At 39.3% G+C, this 17577-nt stretch overlaps 1 protein-coding gene across 1 annotated transcript; it reads left to right on the top strand.

Moving 5' to 3' along the window:
• Positions 1–222: 222 nt before the first annotated feature.
• Positions 223–16290, top strand: XRCC2 (X-ray repair cross complementing 2). Its single transcript, XM_044920025.1, has 3 exons — positions 223–351; positions 5507–5588; positions 15524–16290. Exons 1-3 carry the CDS (start codon positions 223–225, stop codon positions 16243–16245), a joined length of 933 nt encoding a protein of 310 aa, XP_044775960.1. The 3' UTR covers positions 16246–16290.
• Positions 16291–17577: the final 1287 nt, after the last annotated feature.

Below are 17577 nucleotides of genomic sequence, written 5' to 3'. Positions count from 1 at the left end.
TCTTAAATTCTTTGAAGATAGGAACTGTGTCTGCTACATCTGTGAATCCCTAGCACCTCACTCAGTTCCTGGGATACACTTGACTTGGCTGAAATGTTTACCAGTGGATATCTATACAATAGAGTATTACCCCCTTGGCAGATTATATACTTGTTATGGCAGTAATGCTGCTGTTGAAACATTTAGGGCTCCTTGTTGCTGTTGGAGGGAGTACTAACAGAGATGGTTGAAAGAAGCCAGGTAATTGCCTGGACAGGATCTTGGACCGGTTTGATCGGCAGCATAGTAGGTCCAAAAACCGTTTCATCTGTGTACTCAGACTTGATTAGTCTCGGTGGTGCTGACCCTGAGGTAGTGGAGCCCAGAACTCCAGGCTTTGGGAGCCAGAAGAGATCTCTTAAATCTTGGCTCTGACATCCACTAGTTTTCTCATCTGAAAAATAGAATGATAACAAATAGAGTTAATGTAACAGTTAAAAGGTATAATGTATATAAGTTATGTACTGCTGATACCACAGTAAGCACAAATAGTAGCTATTAGTTGATGACTATTGTTATGATAAAACCTAGCAGATACTGATTTACAAACCAAATGTAAAATCTATTAATTAACAATATTAGTGAAACTGCCAAATAGGCTAAAATTGTTGTGTCCACTGTGCCTTCTTTTCTAAATAGGAAATTTGGCCTCAGAAAGATTGCTGAGAGACTCAAGAGAAATCCATCACCAAGCTCAGATTGCCCAGTGTGTTAATCTTCCCTAAAAGAATTAAACTGTCTTGTCTAGCAGAACTTACTTGGGTTCCTCTTAACAAACTCTTTTCTGCCCTTCAGAAACTCCAGATTGATTATACCTGGCTTCTTTCAGTTCATTCCTTAAATCTGGACATCATTAATTTTAATTTCTATAATAGGTTATGTCAGATTTTTAAGGTATTTTCTTTTCTTTTTTTTTTTTTAAAGATTTTATTTATTTGACAGACACAGCGAGAGAGGGAACACAAGCAGGGGGAGTGGGAGAGGGAGAAGTAGGCCTCCTGCAGAGCAGGGAGCGGGGCTCGATCCCAGGATCCTGGGATCATGACCTGAGCGGAAAGCAGAGGCTTAATGACTGAGCCACCCAGGCGCCCCCTTTTTTTTTTCTTTTAAAGATTTTACTATTTATTTATTTGAAAGAGAAACAGACTCTGCTCTGGCATTGTAAAACATCATTTTGAATATTCTCAATAGTGGAAAGTTTTCATCCTTTGAAAATGAATTTGATTTTTTAATAATAGTGGAAAATCAGATGCAAACTGGCTAACTTAGCCAGTTTGGTAAGAGGAGTAATACCATCTCTGTCCAAATGTCATGCCAATATAAAGCTTTCTTGAATACTTTTCTTACCAGGAATTCTCACAGTAGAGAATTCTAAAATATTTTGAGGAGTGACAATAAGAGTAAACAGTTGGAGTAACTTCCTAAGTTAATCATTCTGATGAGGATAGTTATTTGTATACATGCTTTTTAAAACATTTTAAAGTCAGGGCGCCTGGGTGGCTCAGTTGGTTAAGCGACTGCCTTCGGCTCAGGTCATGATCCTGGAGTCCCGGGATCGAGTCCCACGTCGGGCTCCCTGCTCAGCAGGGAGTCTCCCTCTCTCTCTGACCCTCGCCCCTCTCATGCTCTCTATCTCATTCTCTCTCTCAAATAAATAAATAAAATCTTTAAATAAAAAAAACATTTTAAAGTCATTGTATGTGTTCTATCTTGTCCATGCAAGTTTCTTTCTTGTCCTTCAAGCTGGACTCTCCATCTTCTAACTCAGTGCTTCTCATACTTTTTGGCTTTAGGAGTGCATTACACATTTAAAAATTACTGAGGATTTTAAAGAGCTTTTGTGCATTTTTTTGTGGAGGTTTTTTTTTTTTTTTGGTGGTATAGTAGTTAAAACATAATATTAGTTTCAGGTGTACATCATGATTTGGTATTTATGTTGCTAAATGATCACCACAATAAGTGCAGTTAGTATCTGTCACCAAAAGAGCTTTTGTTTATGTGGGTTATATCTATTTATTGAATAGCAGAAGCAAGAAGGTTATTAAAGCGAAAAATACACTCGCAAGATCTCCAGAGCGGGCGAGCTCAAGAGAGAAAGCTGCATGACAAATTTAGAATTTTAAATATTTACATTCATATACAAGTGACAATTATAACCCCTTTGATTATTACCATAAATATCTTAATGAAAAATAGTTATATTTCCCTAAACAAAAAATGTGAGGAGTGACACTATTTTACATATTTGCAGATCTCTTTAAGGTCTGGTTGAATAGAACTTGACAGGGTTCTCATCTCCTGCATTCAGTCTATTACTGTATGTTCTGGTTAAAGTACATGAAGACTCCCTGGCCTTTCACAGATACATATAGTTGGAAAAAGGAGGAGTATTTGAAGGTCTTTTTAGCTAATTGTGGGTTTTCTTTGATTCTGTACCAAAACTTGACAAGGTAGTAGTTTCCTAAAAGTTAATTGCAACGTAGAATATAAAATTATATCAGTGATTTTTTTTCGTATGTTAAAATCATTGATTGGTCTAACACTTGGAGTGAATATTTTAACCAGGACTGATTTAACATCATGCATTGGTCATTTGGAGATATTGGTTCACTGAATTACACAAATCTTTCAAGTATTGGCGTGTTTTGTTAAATAATTATTTTTAAAAATCACATTCATTAAAACACTGGTGACTTCACCAAAAAGGACCTTAAATTTTGGAAAGCTGTCAAGGTCACAGTGGCGGATGAGTTTTCCAAAATTCAGGTGTTATCATTGGCAACAAATACTGTCAGTTTTCTTGAAGTGACAAGCTTACTTTCTTTGTTTTCAACAAAATGTCTGCCAAATACCAAAGTCTGTATAATCAAAGTTTGTCTTTTAGTCGTTCTTTCAAATAAAAGGGTAGCCAATTGAAAAAAGCATCCAACTCAAATACTCAACACAAGTGCTTTTCCTAGAGAAAACAAAACAAAGCAAAACAAAATGATTGCATTTCATTTTGGAGAAGTCCTTCATCTGTGTGTGAAGTTGGGGACGTCCCCCGGAGCTGACTTTACCTCAGACACAAACTGCAGAGTTAGAGACCTAAGACTACACTCAACTCTGATATTAATTGCAAGTTGGGGGTTCCCCAGGACCACCTTCAGGTGGTCAAAGAAAATTGGGACACATAAGAAAGGTAAATACTTTGTAATTAGCAGTTTGGTCCTATCTCCCAAACTTCATGGTTATGGTTTACTGCAGGGAAAGGATGCAGATTTAAAAGCAGCCAGAGGAGGAGATGTAATGGATCAAAGTCCAGGAGAATTCCAAATGCAGACCTTCCACTTGTCCTCTCCTGGTGGAGTTGTGGATGGTGCTCAGTTCTCCCAGCAACAGTTTGTGATGGTCTGCCAACCACAGAAGCTCCCCTGAACTTTGGTGTCCAGCGTCTTCTTGGGGCTCTCTCATGTAGACACAGTCAGCTGCCCAAGCAGCTGACCTCACTCTCTGGCCCCCCCCTGAGACCAGAGGTCAAATTGATCCAAAGCCCCAACCCTGAGTCACACTGTTAGACTGTCTGGTGTGGCGGAAGGTTCCCTGGTAAACAAAGACACTTTGATCAGGCAGGATATTCCAGGAGACTTGCAGATGACCTCCCAGGGGCCAAGGGCAAAGGCCAGACCTCTCTGATCAAGGTTAAATTCTTTACTGCTAGTATGAGTCCTGTGTCATCACAATGATTTTAAAAAGTACTCAGGGGTCATGATTTAAGAGAACTAATACTTTTAACCTTCTCATCAAAGGCATTCTTATGAAAAACTGGTTTTGCGTGTTTTCTGTGAGTGGTGAGGAATGCCGTGTGTGCTGGGACAGTTTGGTGCCACTTCTGCGGTTGGGCCAGCATTTTCACCCGCCTCCACTGGTCCGCTGTCAGTTCAGGTGTCAACTCAGCGAGAAAGATGGTGTCTGAATACTTAGGAGGAGAGTTTTAACCTCGGATACGCCTGCCCAATCTGCGCTAACTCAGCTCGCTGTGTCTCTTGTGTAGTGAGCAGTGCTTTACTTTCTTTTGTAATAAAATATCATCTCCCAGAGGACGGTTACAGCAAGTTCTTTGAGGGTAGGTTATCTTTTTCATCTTTGTAGTCTGCATTTTACCTGCCATGGTGCATTGTATGTAACAGAAACTCAGTAAACATTTGCTAAATTAATGCATAGAACCCTTTCATCACTTCAGGAAATCTTTACAAAACTTTCGCTTCAGTTAAAAAAAAAAAAAAAGAGTGACTGCTTTTGTTCCCATTTGTGATACGCTCTTTTTCTCTTTTGTTGTATGGAGGAGTGGTCAGATCTGTGCTGGTTTCTCAGAAACTTGAGAATCAGCTTTGATATCTTTGATTACATGTCCCTCATTGACATTTAAGTCAGTCATGCAGTTCTGCTTGCTGTCATCCTAACTACTTTTGTCTTGGTGCGCGCATTCCTCCTCCAGATTAGTGTGACAGACTCCAGCCTACTCTCCATATCTGGTTTTACTTTCAGATACATACCCTCCTAGCCACCAAGATAATCTATTTGAAATGCAGATGATGGTAGCTTGTGCTGTACTTAACAGAGTGCTTACTCTATGTCAAGCACTTTTTTAAATACCCTGAATCCTCAACAACTTTGGGAGGGGAGATTCTGTTTGTTATTACTTGAATGATGAGAGACCTGAGGCCCAGAGAAGGGAGCTAGCAGGTCTGGTTCTGAAGTCCCAACTGTCTACTGAGTAAACTATTCTAGACTGCTTCTCACTACATAGTTTACAATCCCTTGCTCTTGTCTGCAAACCAGAGAATAAGCTCCTAAACATGGCATTGTAGGGCCTTCTGTGATCTGACTTCCACTCTTAGCACTTCATTATCTCCTGCCTGTTTTGTGCTGCAAGCTTTAGCAGGTGAATCTGCTTACAGTTCACCTACATGCAAAGTAACAGCCTCTGCACCCTGGCTGTGGTCATGCCTGAGCTCTGTCCACCCAACAAATCCAGGCGGGAGCTCTTCAAGGGCAGTTTTTCTCCAGTTTTCCTTTGTCCCCTCCCACTACTGGATAAGGAATTGACAATATAATAGGCAGACAGATTAAAAGCTGGTGTATGTAAGTGTTATAAGTATGGTGAGAAAGAAAATTGGGACACATAAGAAAGGTAAATACTTTGTAATTAGCAGTTTGGTCCTATCTCCCAAACTACACTATCAGCTCTTCTGAGGGCAGGAACTCATTTTATGCCATCAGTATTTGATACATAAACAAAAAAGGAAATATTTTTTGAATAAACGAACATAATTTTTCTCCTAAATTGTATTTCCTGCTTCATAATTTCCTCTAAATCCTCAAGACTAAATTAGTCTTTTTTATAGATTTTTGGAAAATTGTGTAAATGTAGATTTCTAAGATTTTATATTTTTAGGTAATGAGTTTTTCTTTTTTCTTTTGCAAGCTCCTTGCCCGACTTGAAGGTAGAAGTTCCTTGAAAGAAATAGAACCATATCTGTTTGCTGATGAAGATTCATCTGTACATGGTAAAAACAATCTCAAACCAAAATACAGTGTTATACATTAAGGCTTATAAAACATGTTTTTTTCCAACATACTCATTTATATGTACATACTCGTAACAAACGGCTATATGGATTAACCTGTAAAATTAAAAAGTGAGAAATAGATCATGGCAGAACACTTTTAAGTCTTCATTATCTGTGTCAGATGAGATAAAGTTTGGCTCATCTGCAGTAAATCTTCAGAATAAATTCTGACCTCTCTTATCCCGACACAGTATTTTTGAGGGAGTTTTGTTACTATAATTTATTTTTTAATTCTTTAGAAGTTTGAGAATCACAAGAAAATCCTTAGGTACCCTGTTGTCTGTTAATACTTCTGTAGAAGGGAGAGGACATGCCCACTTGTTCCCCGCAGTGCTTCTACACTAAGGAGAACTTACAGAAAGGTACTGTGCTGGCACTGTGTTTCTATTCTTTAGTGGAAGAGCTCTGTAGAGATATAATTCACCCTTTTAAGTGTGCAATTTCATGATTTGTAGTATTCACATTTATGTACCTATCACCACAATTGATTTTAGAACATTTTCATCACCCCAAAAAGAAACCCATGCCTATTAGCGGTCACTCCCCGTTTGCTCCCACATCCCTCAGCCCTAGGCAGCCACTAATCTACTTGATGACTCTACAGCCTTGTCTGTATATTTCATATAATTGAGTTATACAGTATGTGGTCTTCTGTGACTGGCTTCTATTACTTTGCATAATCTTTTCAAGTTTTCTATTGTGGCATGTATCAGTACTGTTTCTTGTTGAGTAATATTCTCTTTTTTGTTTATCCATTCATCAGTTGATGGACATTTGGGTTTCTACTTTTTGCTGTTACGGATAACGCTGCTGTGATTATTTGTGTACAAGCTTTTCTGTGGATATATGTTTTCGGTTCTCATGGGTAATACCCACGAGAGGGACTGTTAGGTTTGTGCGGCAACTGTGTTTAACCTTTTGTGGAACTGCTAGACTGTTTCCCTCAGCAGCTACACGTATTACTTGCCACCAGGGGTGAAGTGTAGAATAGTTCCAATTTTCCCACATCCTGCAAACAAATGTCGTGTTTTTATAGCCTTCCTAGTGAGTATGAAATGATAATCTCATTGTGGTTTTGATTTACATTCCCTGATGGCTAATGATATTAGGCATCTTTGTGTGTGCTTATTGGCAGTTTGTATATGTAATTTGGAGAAATGTCATATCTTTTGCCCATTTAAAAAAATGGGTTGTGTTTTTCTTACTGAGTTGTAAGAGTCCTTTATATATTCTAGATACAAGTCCCTTATCAAATATGATTTGCAAATACTTTCTCCCGTTCTGTGGGTTGTCTTTTCACTATCTTGATGGTGTCCATTGAAGCACAAAGTTATTAATTTTTTTTTAAAGATTTTATTTATTTATTTGAGAGAGAGAATGAGATAGCGAGAGAGAGCATGAGAGGGGGGAGGGTCAGAGGGAGAAGCAGACTCCCTGCTGAGCAGGGAGCCCAACGCAGGACTCGATCCTGGGACTCCAGGATCATGACCTGAGCTGAAAGCAGTCACTTAACCAACTGAGCCACCCAGGTGCCCACAAAGTTATTAATTTTGATGAAGTCCAATTTATCTGTTTTATCTTTTATTGCTCATGCTTTTGGTATCATAGCTAGGAGGCCATTGGCTAATCCAAGGTTAAGATTTACGGCTTTCATTCTTTTCTGATCAGAGAGCAGTCTTCTGTGATTCAACCTTTTTAACTGATTGAGATTTGTTTTATGCTGAACATATGGTCTATCTTGAAGAATGTTCTATGTGCACTTGAGAAGAATGTATATTCTGCTCTAGTTGGATTGAGTGTTTTCTTGATGTTTTATAGTTCTGGTTGATTTTTAGCATTAAATCTCCTGTCCTTGTTGGATCTTCTGCCTAATGTTCTATCTGGTATTGAAAGTGGGTATTGAAGTTTCCGTCGATTACTATTGAATTGTTTATTTCTCCCTTTATTTCTCAGTTTTGCTTCATATATTTTGGGGCTTCATGCGCTGTTGGGCATGTATAAGTTTATTATTTTACCTTATTGATGGATTGATTCATTTATTATTATAAAATGTCCTTCTTTGTCACCTAACACCCATTAGGATGGAAACAGTAAAAAACAAAATAACAAGTGTTGGTGAGGTTGTAGAGAAATTGGAACCCTTGTGCACTGTTAATGTGAATATAAAATGGTGCCACTATGAAAAACAGTATGAAGGTTCCTCAAAAAATCAAAAACAGAACTGCCATATGATTGGGGCATCTGGATGGCGCAGTCGGTTAAGCATCTGACTCTTGATTTCAGCTCAGGTCATGCTCTCAGGGTCGTGAGATCGAGCCCCAGGTTGGGCTCTGGGTTTGGTGCAGAGTCTGCTTGAGATTCTTTCTCTCCTTCTCCCTCTGTTCCTGCCCCTGCTCATGCGTGCACTCGCTCGCTCACTCTCAAAATAAATAAAATCTTTAAAGAAAAAAAAAAAAAGGAACTGCCATATGATCCAACAATTCCACTTCAGGGAAGATCTCCAGAAGAATTGAAAGCAGAGTATTGAAGAGGTATTTGCATTCCTGTGTTCATAGCAGCACTACTCACAATAGCAAAGAGATGGGGGCAACCCAGATGTTCATTGACAGATGAATGGATAAACAAAATGTGGTATATGCAAACAAGGGAATATTATTCAGCCTTAAAAAGGAAGGAAATCCTGTCGTGCTACTACATGGATAAACTGGGAGGACATGCTAAGTGAAATGAACCAGTCACAAAAAGGAAAATACTGTGATTTCACTTACGAGGTATCTACAGCAGTCAAATTCATAGAAACAGAAAGTAGAATGGTAGTAGCCGGGGCTGGGGGGAAAAGGTGAAAAGGGGAGTTGTTGTTTAATGGGTATAGAGTTTCGGTTTTGCATGATGGAAAAATTCTGGAGCTGTTTTACGACAATGTGAATGTAACTTAACACTACTGAACTGTACACTTAAAAATGGTAACTTTTATGCCATCTGTTAGCATGATGGGAAAAAAAATGTCCTTCTTGGTCTCTAAGAACAGTTGTTGTCTTAAAGTATACTTTGGTGATGGTATCGTCACACCAGCTATGTTTTGGTTACTGTTTGCACGGCATGTCTTTTTCCATCCTTTTGTCCCCAGTCTATTTGTGACGTGTAAAGTGTACCTGCGGTAGATAGCCTGTAGTTGAAGCATGTGTTTTTATTCCATTCTGCCAATCTCTGCCTTTTGTTTGGACTGTTTAAGCCACTTACAGTTAATAAATTATTGATAAGATGAGTTTATGACTGTCTTTTGCTCTTTTATATACATTTTATATCTTTTTTCTCTATTCCTCCTTTACTGTCTTCTTTTGTGTTAAATAAATATTTTCTAGTGTACCATTTTGTTAAAGGGGGGGGGAGGCAGGAGAGGGAGAGAGAATCTTAAGCAGAGTCCACACCCAGCACGGAGCCCCACCCGACATGGGCTTGATCTCACAACACTGAGATCATGACCTGAGCTGAAATCAAGAGGCAAGAGTTATCCAAGTGAGCCACCCAGGTGCTCCTAGTGTACCATTTTTATACCTGGTCATTGCTTTTACTTTATTTTTTTGAGTTATTTTCCTTTTTAAAAAAAAAAAAAGATTTATTTGACACAGAGAGAGAGATTACAAGCAGGGGGAGCAGCAGAGGGAGAGGGTGAAGCAGGCTCCATGCATGGAGCAGGGAGCCCGATACGGGGCTCCATCCCAGGACCCTGAGATCATGACCTGAGCTGAAGGCAAACGCTTAACCAGCTGAGCCACCCAGGCACCCTTGAGTTATTTTCCTAATGGTTGTTCTGAGGTCACAATTAATATCGTAATTTAAAACAATCTAATTTGGATTAATAATACCATCTTAATTTCAATATTTTCTAAATACTTGGCTACTGGGTAGCTCCATTTCCTCCCCCTTCCTTTGTGTTGTTACAAATTATGTATCTATACATTGTATGTCCATAAACACTTCTAAAATTGACTTAATGCAGGAAATTAAAAAGCCATTACAGCAAAGAAAATGTATTATAACAAAGAAATAAAAAATTATTACTCAGTTCATTTGTTTAAGTCAGATAAGTGAAAAAAGTTACAAATATAAATATATACTGTCTTTCATAGTTACCTATGTAGTTGCATTTACCTGTGGTTTTTATTAACTCATTTGGTTCAAGTAACTCTCTACTGTCCTTTCATGCAGCCTAGAAGATTCCCTGTACTATTTTTTATAAAGCAGATCTGTTAGCAAACAATTTTCTGAACTATCAGTAATAAAGACAACTTTTGACCAAACATGTTAGACAAAAGATTGAACTTTCTATTCTATCAGAAAGGATATTATTAAGTTGGACCTTATGAAACTGACACAGAAACATGGGTTCACAGCTTATACATTTGAATATTACATTTGTAGAAACTGCAAAAACACCATCATGCTCAGTCACTAACAAAAAAGTTTACTTAGTTTGGATTAACACCATCTTAATTTCAATATTTAATAAATACTGTCGATATTTTAGCTGTAAAACCGGTTAGATGAGTGTTCCTGGGAGCAGTAGACTGAAGACTGGTATTAGAAGGACTGTTTATCAACAACAATAGTTTATCAGAAACTGTGGGGAAGCTCAGACTGAAGCAGTAAGACATTCAGGGATTATAGAAAGCTCTAACGCCATTGTAAACATCTCTAAGTGCTTTTTCGTAGTAGTTACTCAGTAGTATATACCAACTCATTACCTCTTCCATACTGTAATGATTGTAATCTGCAAATTCAACATATTGTTTCACAATTAGTAGGTTGGTACCAAGATGATGTATTTTTTGGCTTTTCTTTTTTATCCTTATTTTGAAGGATCTTCAGATTCATAAACTCACTCTGACAATCTGTTACCCAGATCCCTTACAGCATTCTATTTGTGAGAGCAACTATCAAGGCCAAACCATCCAGATTTTCTGATTTAGTTTAATTTGTCAAGTGCCAAACTGTAGAGGTGTTTTTTGGGGTGTGTGCGTGTGTGTGTTTAGTGGTGGGGGGGGGGGGTTTTTTTTTTTACTGCAAGTTGTCATACCCAATACTTTGAGTGGACAAGGGTATGATTTCTTTTGCAACAGCTATCAGAAACATTTGAGATAGTGACTTCAAATACCCCTAAAAGGACTATGCCCCTCTGTAGAACATCATGTTTGAATATGATTTTTGATGTGATGATTAGACAGTAAATGTTTATAAAATCAGCAAAACTGACTTCAGTTGATCATTAAACATATTTGTAGAGAATCTGGGACCTTAATGATAATATTTATGTGTAGTTTGCAAGTTTGCACTCCCCAGTTGTTACAAATGACCTTTTTTCTGCTTTGCTATTAATCTGTAAAAGGGAAAGAGTATTTTTATATACCCCTTAATCATCTAACCAAGGATTTCACCTTAAGCTTTGCCTCATCTAAATCATGCCAAACCAAGAATCTAAGGAATCCATATACTACATAATCTATTTCTTAGTAATGTATGGATTTAGCAAACCTTGTTAAACCATGTAAGCAAGTGCTCGAGACTTACTCTTTTGAGTTATGCTGCAAGATGTTTATGAGCACTACCTTCTCTCCAAGAAAATATTTGGCTAGGTTTTCATTTTTTTCCTATTCTGAGGATTCCAGAAATATCCAGAGATAGCTCACACTTACTCTCTGGCCAGTGTCATGTAGTTCGGTCTCCCTGTGGAGTCTCTTCCCTTTTACTTCAGAATATGTTGCCTTTCTCCTACCTTCGGTTGTCTTCATTGGACTCCAGCCTCACAAAACTGCTGTTGAATATTTTTACTTTTTAAATGAATGTAGACCATCATATTTTTCCCCTAATTCCTCATGTGCCCCCTGCCTTCGCTGCAGCCTGATTCTTGGAAGAATGCTGAGTGCTCCCTGGAGAGCCCTTCCATCTCTTTTCTCAGTATCTGATTTTGAAGTTTGGTTCATAAAATAATATTTATATTAAATGTGGTTTTGCTGGGGGCGCCTGGGTGGCTCAGTCTGTTAAGCGGCTGCCTTCGGCTCAGGTCAGGATCCCAGGGTCCTGGGATCGAGCCCCGCATCGGGCTCCCTGCTCAGCGGGAAGCCTGCTTCTCCCTCTCCCACTCCTCCTGCTTGTGTTCCCTCTCTCGCTGTGTCTCTGTCAAATAAATAAATAAAATCTTTAAAAAAAAAAAAAGGAAAAAAAAGTGGTTTTGCAAACTACACATTTACTGCTGTAAGGTAACTATCCAGGACCGATTCAGTGATCTGTTCCCAAACTCTCCCCGGCCATTTTTTTACTTTTAGAAATTTTGTGCTGCATTTAATGTTATTTAGTACTGTTTCATTTTCTTGAAACCTTTCGTGCTCTGTGTCATTTTCCTCCTAATTTTTATATTAAATTTCTGTTTTTATATGTCTTCATGCTGACTCCTCTAACGTGGATGTATCCCAAGAGTTGAGTTTTTGGCCTCTATTCTTAATTTTTCGTTCACTCTCACCCACCAAATTGAGCTTTCTGTTCTCTGTTTCTGTGTAGCTTACTCTCAGATCATTATGTCTGCACTCTTATTAACTGTCTTGAATCTTAAATCCTAGTGTTGTAAGCCATTTTTATTTTGTGACATCTAGCTAACATAGTATTTTGAAAGCTAAATTCTTGTTAGGATATTTATGTGATTATGTGAATTTAAAATCCCTGCTTTCCTTATGTATTTGATTTGCATGGGTACTTCCAACCCTGTCTCTGAATAGAACCTTTACAACGCTACCTTAGCTTTACCCTTACCTTCTGAATATGTGAAGGGGCTGAAGAGCTGACAGAACCCAAGTGTCAGCACCCCTTGGGCCAGGGGCCGTGGTCAGGGCACTGGACTCACTCGGCACTTTGTTCCTGTTCTGGCTTGTCTCCTGTGTCGGTCTCTTGTTTCCAGCCTTGGTCCTGGGCCTTTGCACCTGCTGGACTCTGACCAGTGCCGCACCCCTTACCTATGATTCCCCTATCAGACTTGCTTCCTTTCAAAATGCTATGTTCAGAGGCGCCTGGGTGGCTCAGTTGGTTAAGCGACTGCCTTCGGCTCAGGTCATGATCCTGGAGTCCCGGGATCAAGTCCCGCATCGGGCTCCCTGCTCAGCAGGGAGTCTGCTTCTCCCTCTGACCCTACCCCCGCCTCATGTGCTCTCTCTCTCATTCTCTCTCTCTCAAATAAATAAATAAAATCTTCAGAATGCGATGTTCCAGAGTTCACTTTGAAGCCTTTACCCCTCACCAGATAGGACTTACATTTTCATTTTTTAGATGTCCCTCAAGAAGTTCTCAAGAAGTTCTCAAAAAGAAAGTAATCTGATGAAGTGCATTCGAAAGATACTATGTTTTGTGCTGTTGATAGAATAGTAAAGTCCCAACCTGAAAGGAGCATACAGGAAATATAATGAAATAGTCAGAAATCATACAGCGTGAGGGGCGCCCGGCTGGTTCGGTCGGTGGAGTGTGCGGCTCTTGATCTTAGGGTTGTAAGTTTGAGCCCCACGTTGGGTGTAGAGATTAATTAAAAATAAAAAAATCTTTAAAAAATTATATAGCATGAGGGCGCCTGGGTGGCTCAGTCGTTAAGCGTCTGCCTTCGGCTCAGGCCATTATCCCAGGGTCATGGGATTGAGCCCCGTATCGGGCTCCCTGCTTGGTGAGCCTGTTTCTCCGTCTCCTTCTGCTGCTCCCCCTGCTTGTGCTCTCTCTCTGTCAAATAAATAAATAAAATCTTTAAAAAATATATAGCATGATAACTGTGATGATGGAACGTGATAAAGTTTGCTTTCTTACCTCAGAGTGTTGTTATTAGGATCAAATGAGAGATCATCAAGTTGTCTCTTTTCGTTTGTAAAGTATGATAGAAAACTTAGTTGCTATTGATAGGCCTCTTTCTGGGGAAAGAAGGGAAGGTCTGGTGCAGTCTGGTGATTGGTTTCCCCACTGTGTTTCTGCGTGGTTCACTGTGTCCTGCAAACTGTTTTCAGATTAGTCTTGCTAAACTGTGTTTTCAGCTTTCCTTCACTACCATCAATATCTGTTCTATGTTAATGTTTCATCTAATGCATGTAGTTTTTTCTCCTTCTCTAATATAGGGAAGTAAAAGACTTACTTGTGGGTAAAGGGCGGATTTCAGCTTAGCTCCTTAGTCATGTAGTAGGAGAGAATAAACTGAACATCTGGCTTGAATAGTTTTTTAGTTACTATGTTAACTTTCAGCAAGAGCATCAGTGAACAATTGTTATTGTGAAAATAGTTTTACTTCTTGAGTCTGGAATCTTTTGGGGGAGCGGTGTGGGGTGATCGTTTTTATTTAAATTTTGAATTGCATGTAAGATTATGGTAGAAACTCTTTGAAGTTTTACAGTACCTTAAATATGGTATAGTGGTAACATGCTAGATTTTTTACACATTCTTTGTGAACGTTCCAGTTTACAATGGTTTGTTAGTAATAACAGGAAATAAAGTAACTGGATTCTCAGACTATGTAATGTGCTTGGGGCCTAAGAATCTGCATTTTTAACACAATGTTTCCAATTAAGTGGTTCAGCCATAAATTAAATGGAAACAAACTAGCAAGAATTGGACGGCCACTGTCCAGAGTGGATTTTGAAGAGCTCTGGAGGCAGAACAGTTTACCCAAGGTGTTTAATTTGCGCTGTCCTCACTGGAAGAGAGTTATTGGAACCTATATAGAAAAAGATTTGGAGTCTTTGAAGTTCAGAGTGGTTTACTTCCACTTATAATGCTAGGAAAATAATTTACAGTGCAGATGTCATTCCAGCTGGGCACAATTTCAAGAAATTTTTATAGCAAAGAATAAGTGATAGCATATTGGAAATGTGGAGGGGTGTTTTCAGTTGAGGGATGCTATTGGCATTTAGGCCTGAGAGCTGTGGACTCTTGAGGCTCTGTACGTACGAAACTGCACAACCAAGCATTGTTCTGCCCGTAATGCCAGTAACACGAGAAACTCTAATTAGGGATTGTTTCAACCGCATGTCACCGAAGTCCAGCCTAGGGGCTTTCCTGATAGAGGCTTATTTTCCTCACCTCACAGGTGTAGAGAGGCAGGCCCCGCATAGCCGTGTGGGTTTCCGTAGTGTCATCAAAGTCTTGGGCACCTCTTGTCTTCCTGCTCCACATTCTTAGGGCCCGTCCTACTTAGGGTGTCCCTTTTATACTCACTCCAGAGTGGGGCGTGGCAGAGCAGAAGTGGCCCCTGTACCAGGAAAGCAAAACTTAGCAACCCCCAACAGCAATCCACTCGTGTCTCATTGGCTACAACCGTGATACCTGCTGCGTGATACCTGCTGACCCCTCTCTGCAAGGGATACGGAGAAAAATAGTTTTTCAACTGGGTGCACTGCCTTCCCCCACCCCCCAAATTGAGGTTTTATACTTAAGGAAAAGGAGAGAATGTTTAGTGGGTAATCAGGTACCAGAAATGCTGTGTACCATAGTAGTAATCAATAGATTTTTGAAAGATGAGAGGTCTGGCACTTTATTCTTAGCTTATCGCCAGTTTCAGTGTGAGTGCATGTGGACCCCTCCCCAGGAGACTTCCTTGGGTGCCTTTCAACCTTGCCATTGTTTTCCACATTTTCTTGATGCTAATTAATAGCCAGCTCCTTCCTCAGAGGTGAAATTTAATGATTTAATTTCCTTATTTATTTGTATTTGCTTATGTGGATCCGTTTTGGCAAATGGATTTAGATTTTTCTTTGACATTCCGGTAAATGTGTTTTTACACATTGTTGCAGACTCGTTCTGTAGCCTGCCGTTACTGTGCTGCTCCACTTTGACTGACATTTTTACATTTTACACAGGTGATATTCTTGAGTTTCATGGTCCAGAGGGAACAGGAAAAACAGAAATGCTTTATCATTTAACAGCACGATGTATACTCCCAAAATCGGAAGGGGGACTGGAAGTAGAAGTCTTATTTATTGACACAGATTATCACTTTGATATGCTTCGGCTGGTTACAATTCTCGAACATAGACTATCCCAGAGTTCTGAAGAAATGGTAAAATGCTGCCTCGGAAGGTTGCTTCTGGTGAACTGCAGTAGTAACACCCAGCTGCTCCTCACGCTGTACTCACTAGAAACCGTGGTTTGTAGCCACCCTTCCCTCTGCCTTTTGATCTTGGATAGCCTGTCTGCTTTTTACTGGATAGACCGCGTCAATGGAGGAGAAAGTGTTAACCTACAGGAGTATACCCTGAAGAAATGTGCTCAGTTCTTAGAGAAGCTCGTAAATGAGTATCGCTTGGTTCTTTTTGCAACAACACAAAGTATAATGCAGAAAACCACAAACTGGACAGAAGGGCCTTCTTCTGCCTTGAGCCATCCGAGTGAGGCAGATGTGGACTATAGACCCTATCTCTGTAAGGCATGGCAACAAGTAGTAAGGCATAGAATATTTTTCTCCAAACAAGAGGATTTTAAAACCAGCAACCAGTTTTCTTTGGTTTCACGTCATTTAAAAAGTAACAGTTTAAAAAAGCATATTTTTATTATTGGAGAAAGTGGCATTGAGTTTTGTTGATATGTATCATAAAATAGTGTTTTTCAGGATAGTATGCAAAATTTAAAAAGTCCTTAATGGGCTAAAATGATTCGATTATAAAGCTTTAAACTCTGGGAGAATTAATATAAATGTTTCTACACAGAATGGAATTTTTTTTTTTTTTCCAGAATGGATTTCTTAAACTAGTACAGTAGAACTTTATTCTCTTCTTAGGTTGTTGAAGATAAATCAAACTGGTGGTAATAAACTGTATATTAAGCTTGTTTTAAAACTAAATAAATAATCTACACATTGCAGCCTAAATAAAATGAACTTTTTTATAACTTTGTGTCACATTTCTGGAATTTAGTTAAGTACTTAATTGTTCAGGAAAGTTTAAATGCATTTCCGATTTCTCATATGTAACTCCTTTAGGAAGCTGTGACTTTGGAAAATGTTCTGTAGAGCTGTTATTTCTGCAGAGGGGATAAAAACAAGGAGCCTGCCCATCTGCCTCTCACACCAAAGACTGGAAAGTCAGAGCATTCTGATCTGAGTTAGAATGAGTCCAAGACGGAGTTGCATTCTGGTTGGGTCTCCATCATTTTTTTAACACAGGGAAGTAATATACCCATTCAAGGAATTCTGTGAAGATTGTTTGGAAATTTTCATCTCCTCATTAAGTGATAGACACATGCTAAAACTGTATTAAAACTGTATGTTACTAGTATGTTCTTAGCCATTTAGAATAGTCCAGCCATACCATGAAATGAATCAAATTATTTCCAGCTGAGAGCTGGACAAGGCTCTGTGTACTTTGGCCAAGGGGTGGCCAGAGTGGGGAGCGTGCACCTCGAGAGGTACACAAGGTAATGTATTGTGGAGAGGAAGAAAATCTCAGAACTTCTATTTATACATTTTAATCTAAGAAAAGATGAAATTGCATCAATATTTGATATTCAGTTGACTCTGGTGCACTCATTGATCTGTGTGTCGGGTGGTCATCTGTCGCATTCATATCTGAAGTATCCTGTGGGAAAAGTGGAAAGAATTGACTGATGTTTTCGTGGGTATGTTCATTTATATGTTACCAATTTAGTTAAAACTAACTGTAAATTAACCTACCTAACAAAGATTCTTTTTAAGGGCTTAGAAAGGATCCTGCAAAGAAATTAAGATTGACGTTAATATTCTTCATGATGCAGGGACAGCAGAGGTGGCAGATGCTGTCTGTGCCCTGCTCACGGACCCTGTGCCACCTCTAGCTTACCTGCAGTTTCCAAAACCCACTTCTGGAGGTGTCTGCTGGCTGCCAGAGCCTGCTGGGCTGCATGTGGGCCAGGCCGGGCAGTCCTTGACCAGTGAAGGGCA

The sequence above is a fragment of the Neomonachus schauinslandi genome, chromosome 12 (assembly GCF_002201575.2).
Source record: "Neomonachus schauinslandi chromosome 12, ASM220157v2, whole genome shotgun sequence".
Lineage (NCBI taxonomy): Eukaryota > Metazoa > Chordata > Mammalia > Carnivora > Phocidae > Neomonachus > Neomonachus schauinslandi.
The sequence above is the reverse complement of the archived record's forward strand: the minus strand, read 5'-3'. Positions and strand labels throughout refer to the sequence as shown.

Bases quoted from the DNA above. Each gene is read 5' to 3' on its own strand.
- XRCC2 (XM_044920025.1), top strand. From the start codon at position 223: ATGGTTGAAAGAAGCCAGGTAATTGCCTGGACAGGATCTTGGACCGGT. The intron at 352-5,506 runs GTAGTGGAGCCC...TTCTTTTGCAAG, and splicing joins TCGGTGGTGCTGACCCTGAG to CTCCTTGCCCGACTTGAAGG. The intron at 5,589-15,523 runs GTAAAAACAATC...CATTTTACACAG, and splicing joins TGAAGATTCATCTGTACATG to GTGATATTCTTGAGTTTCAT.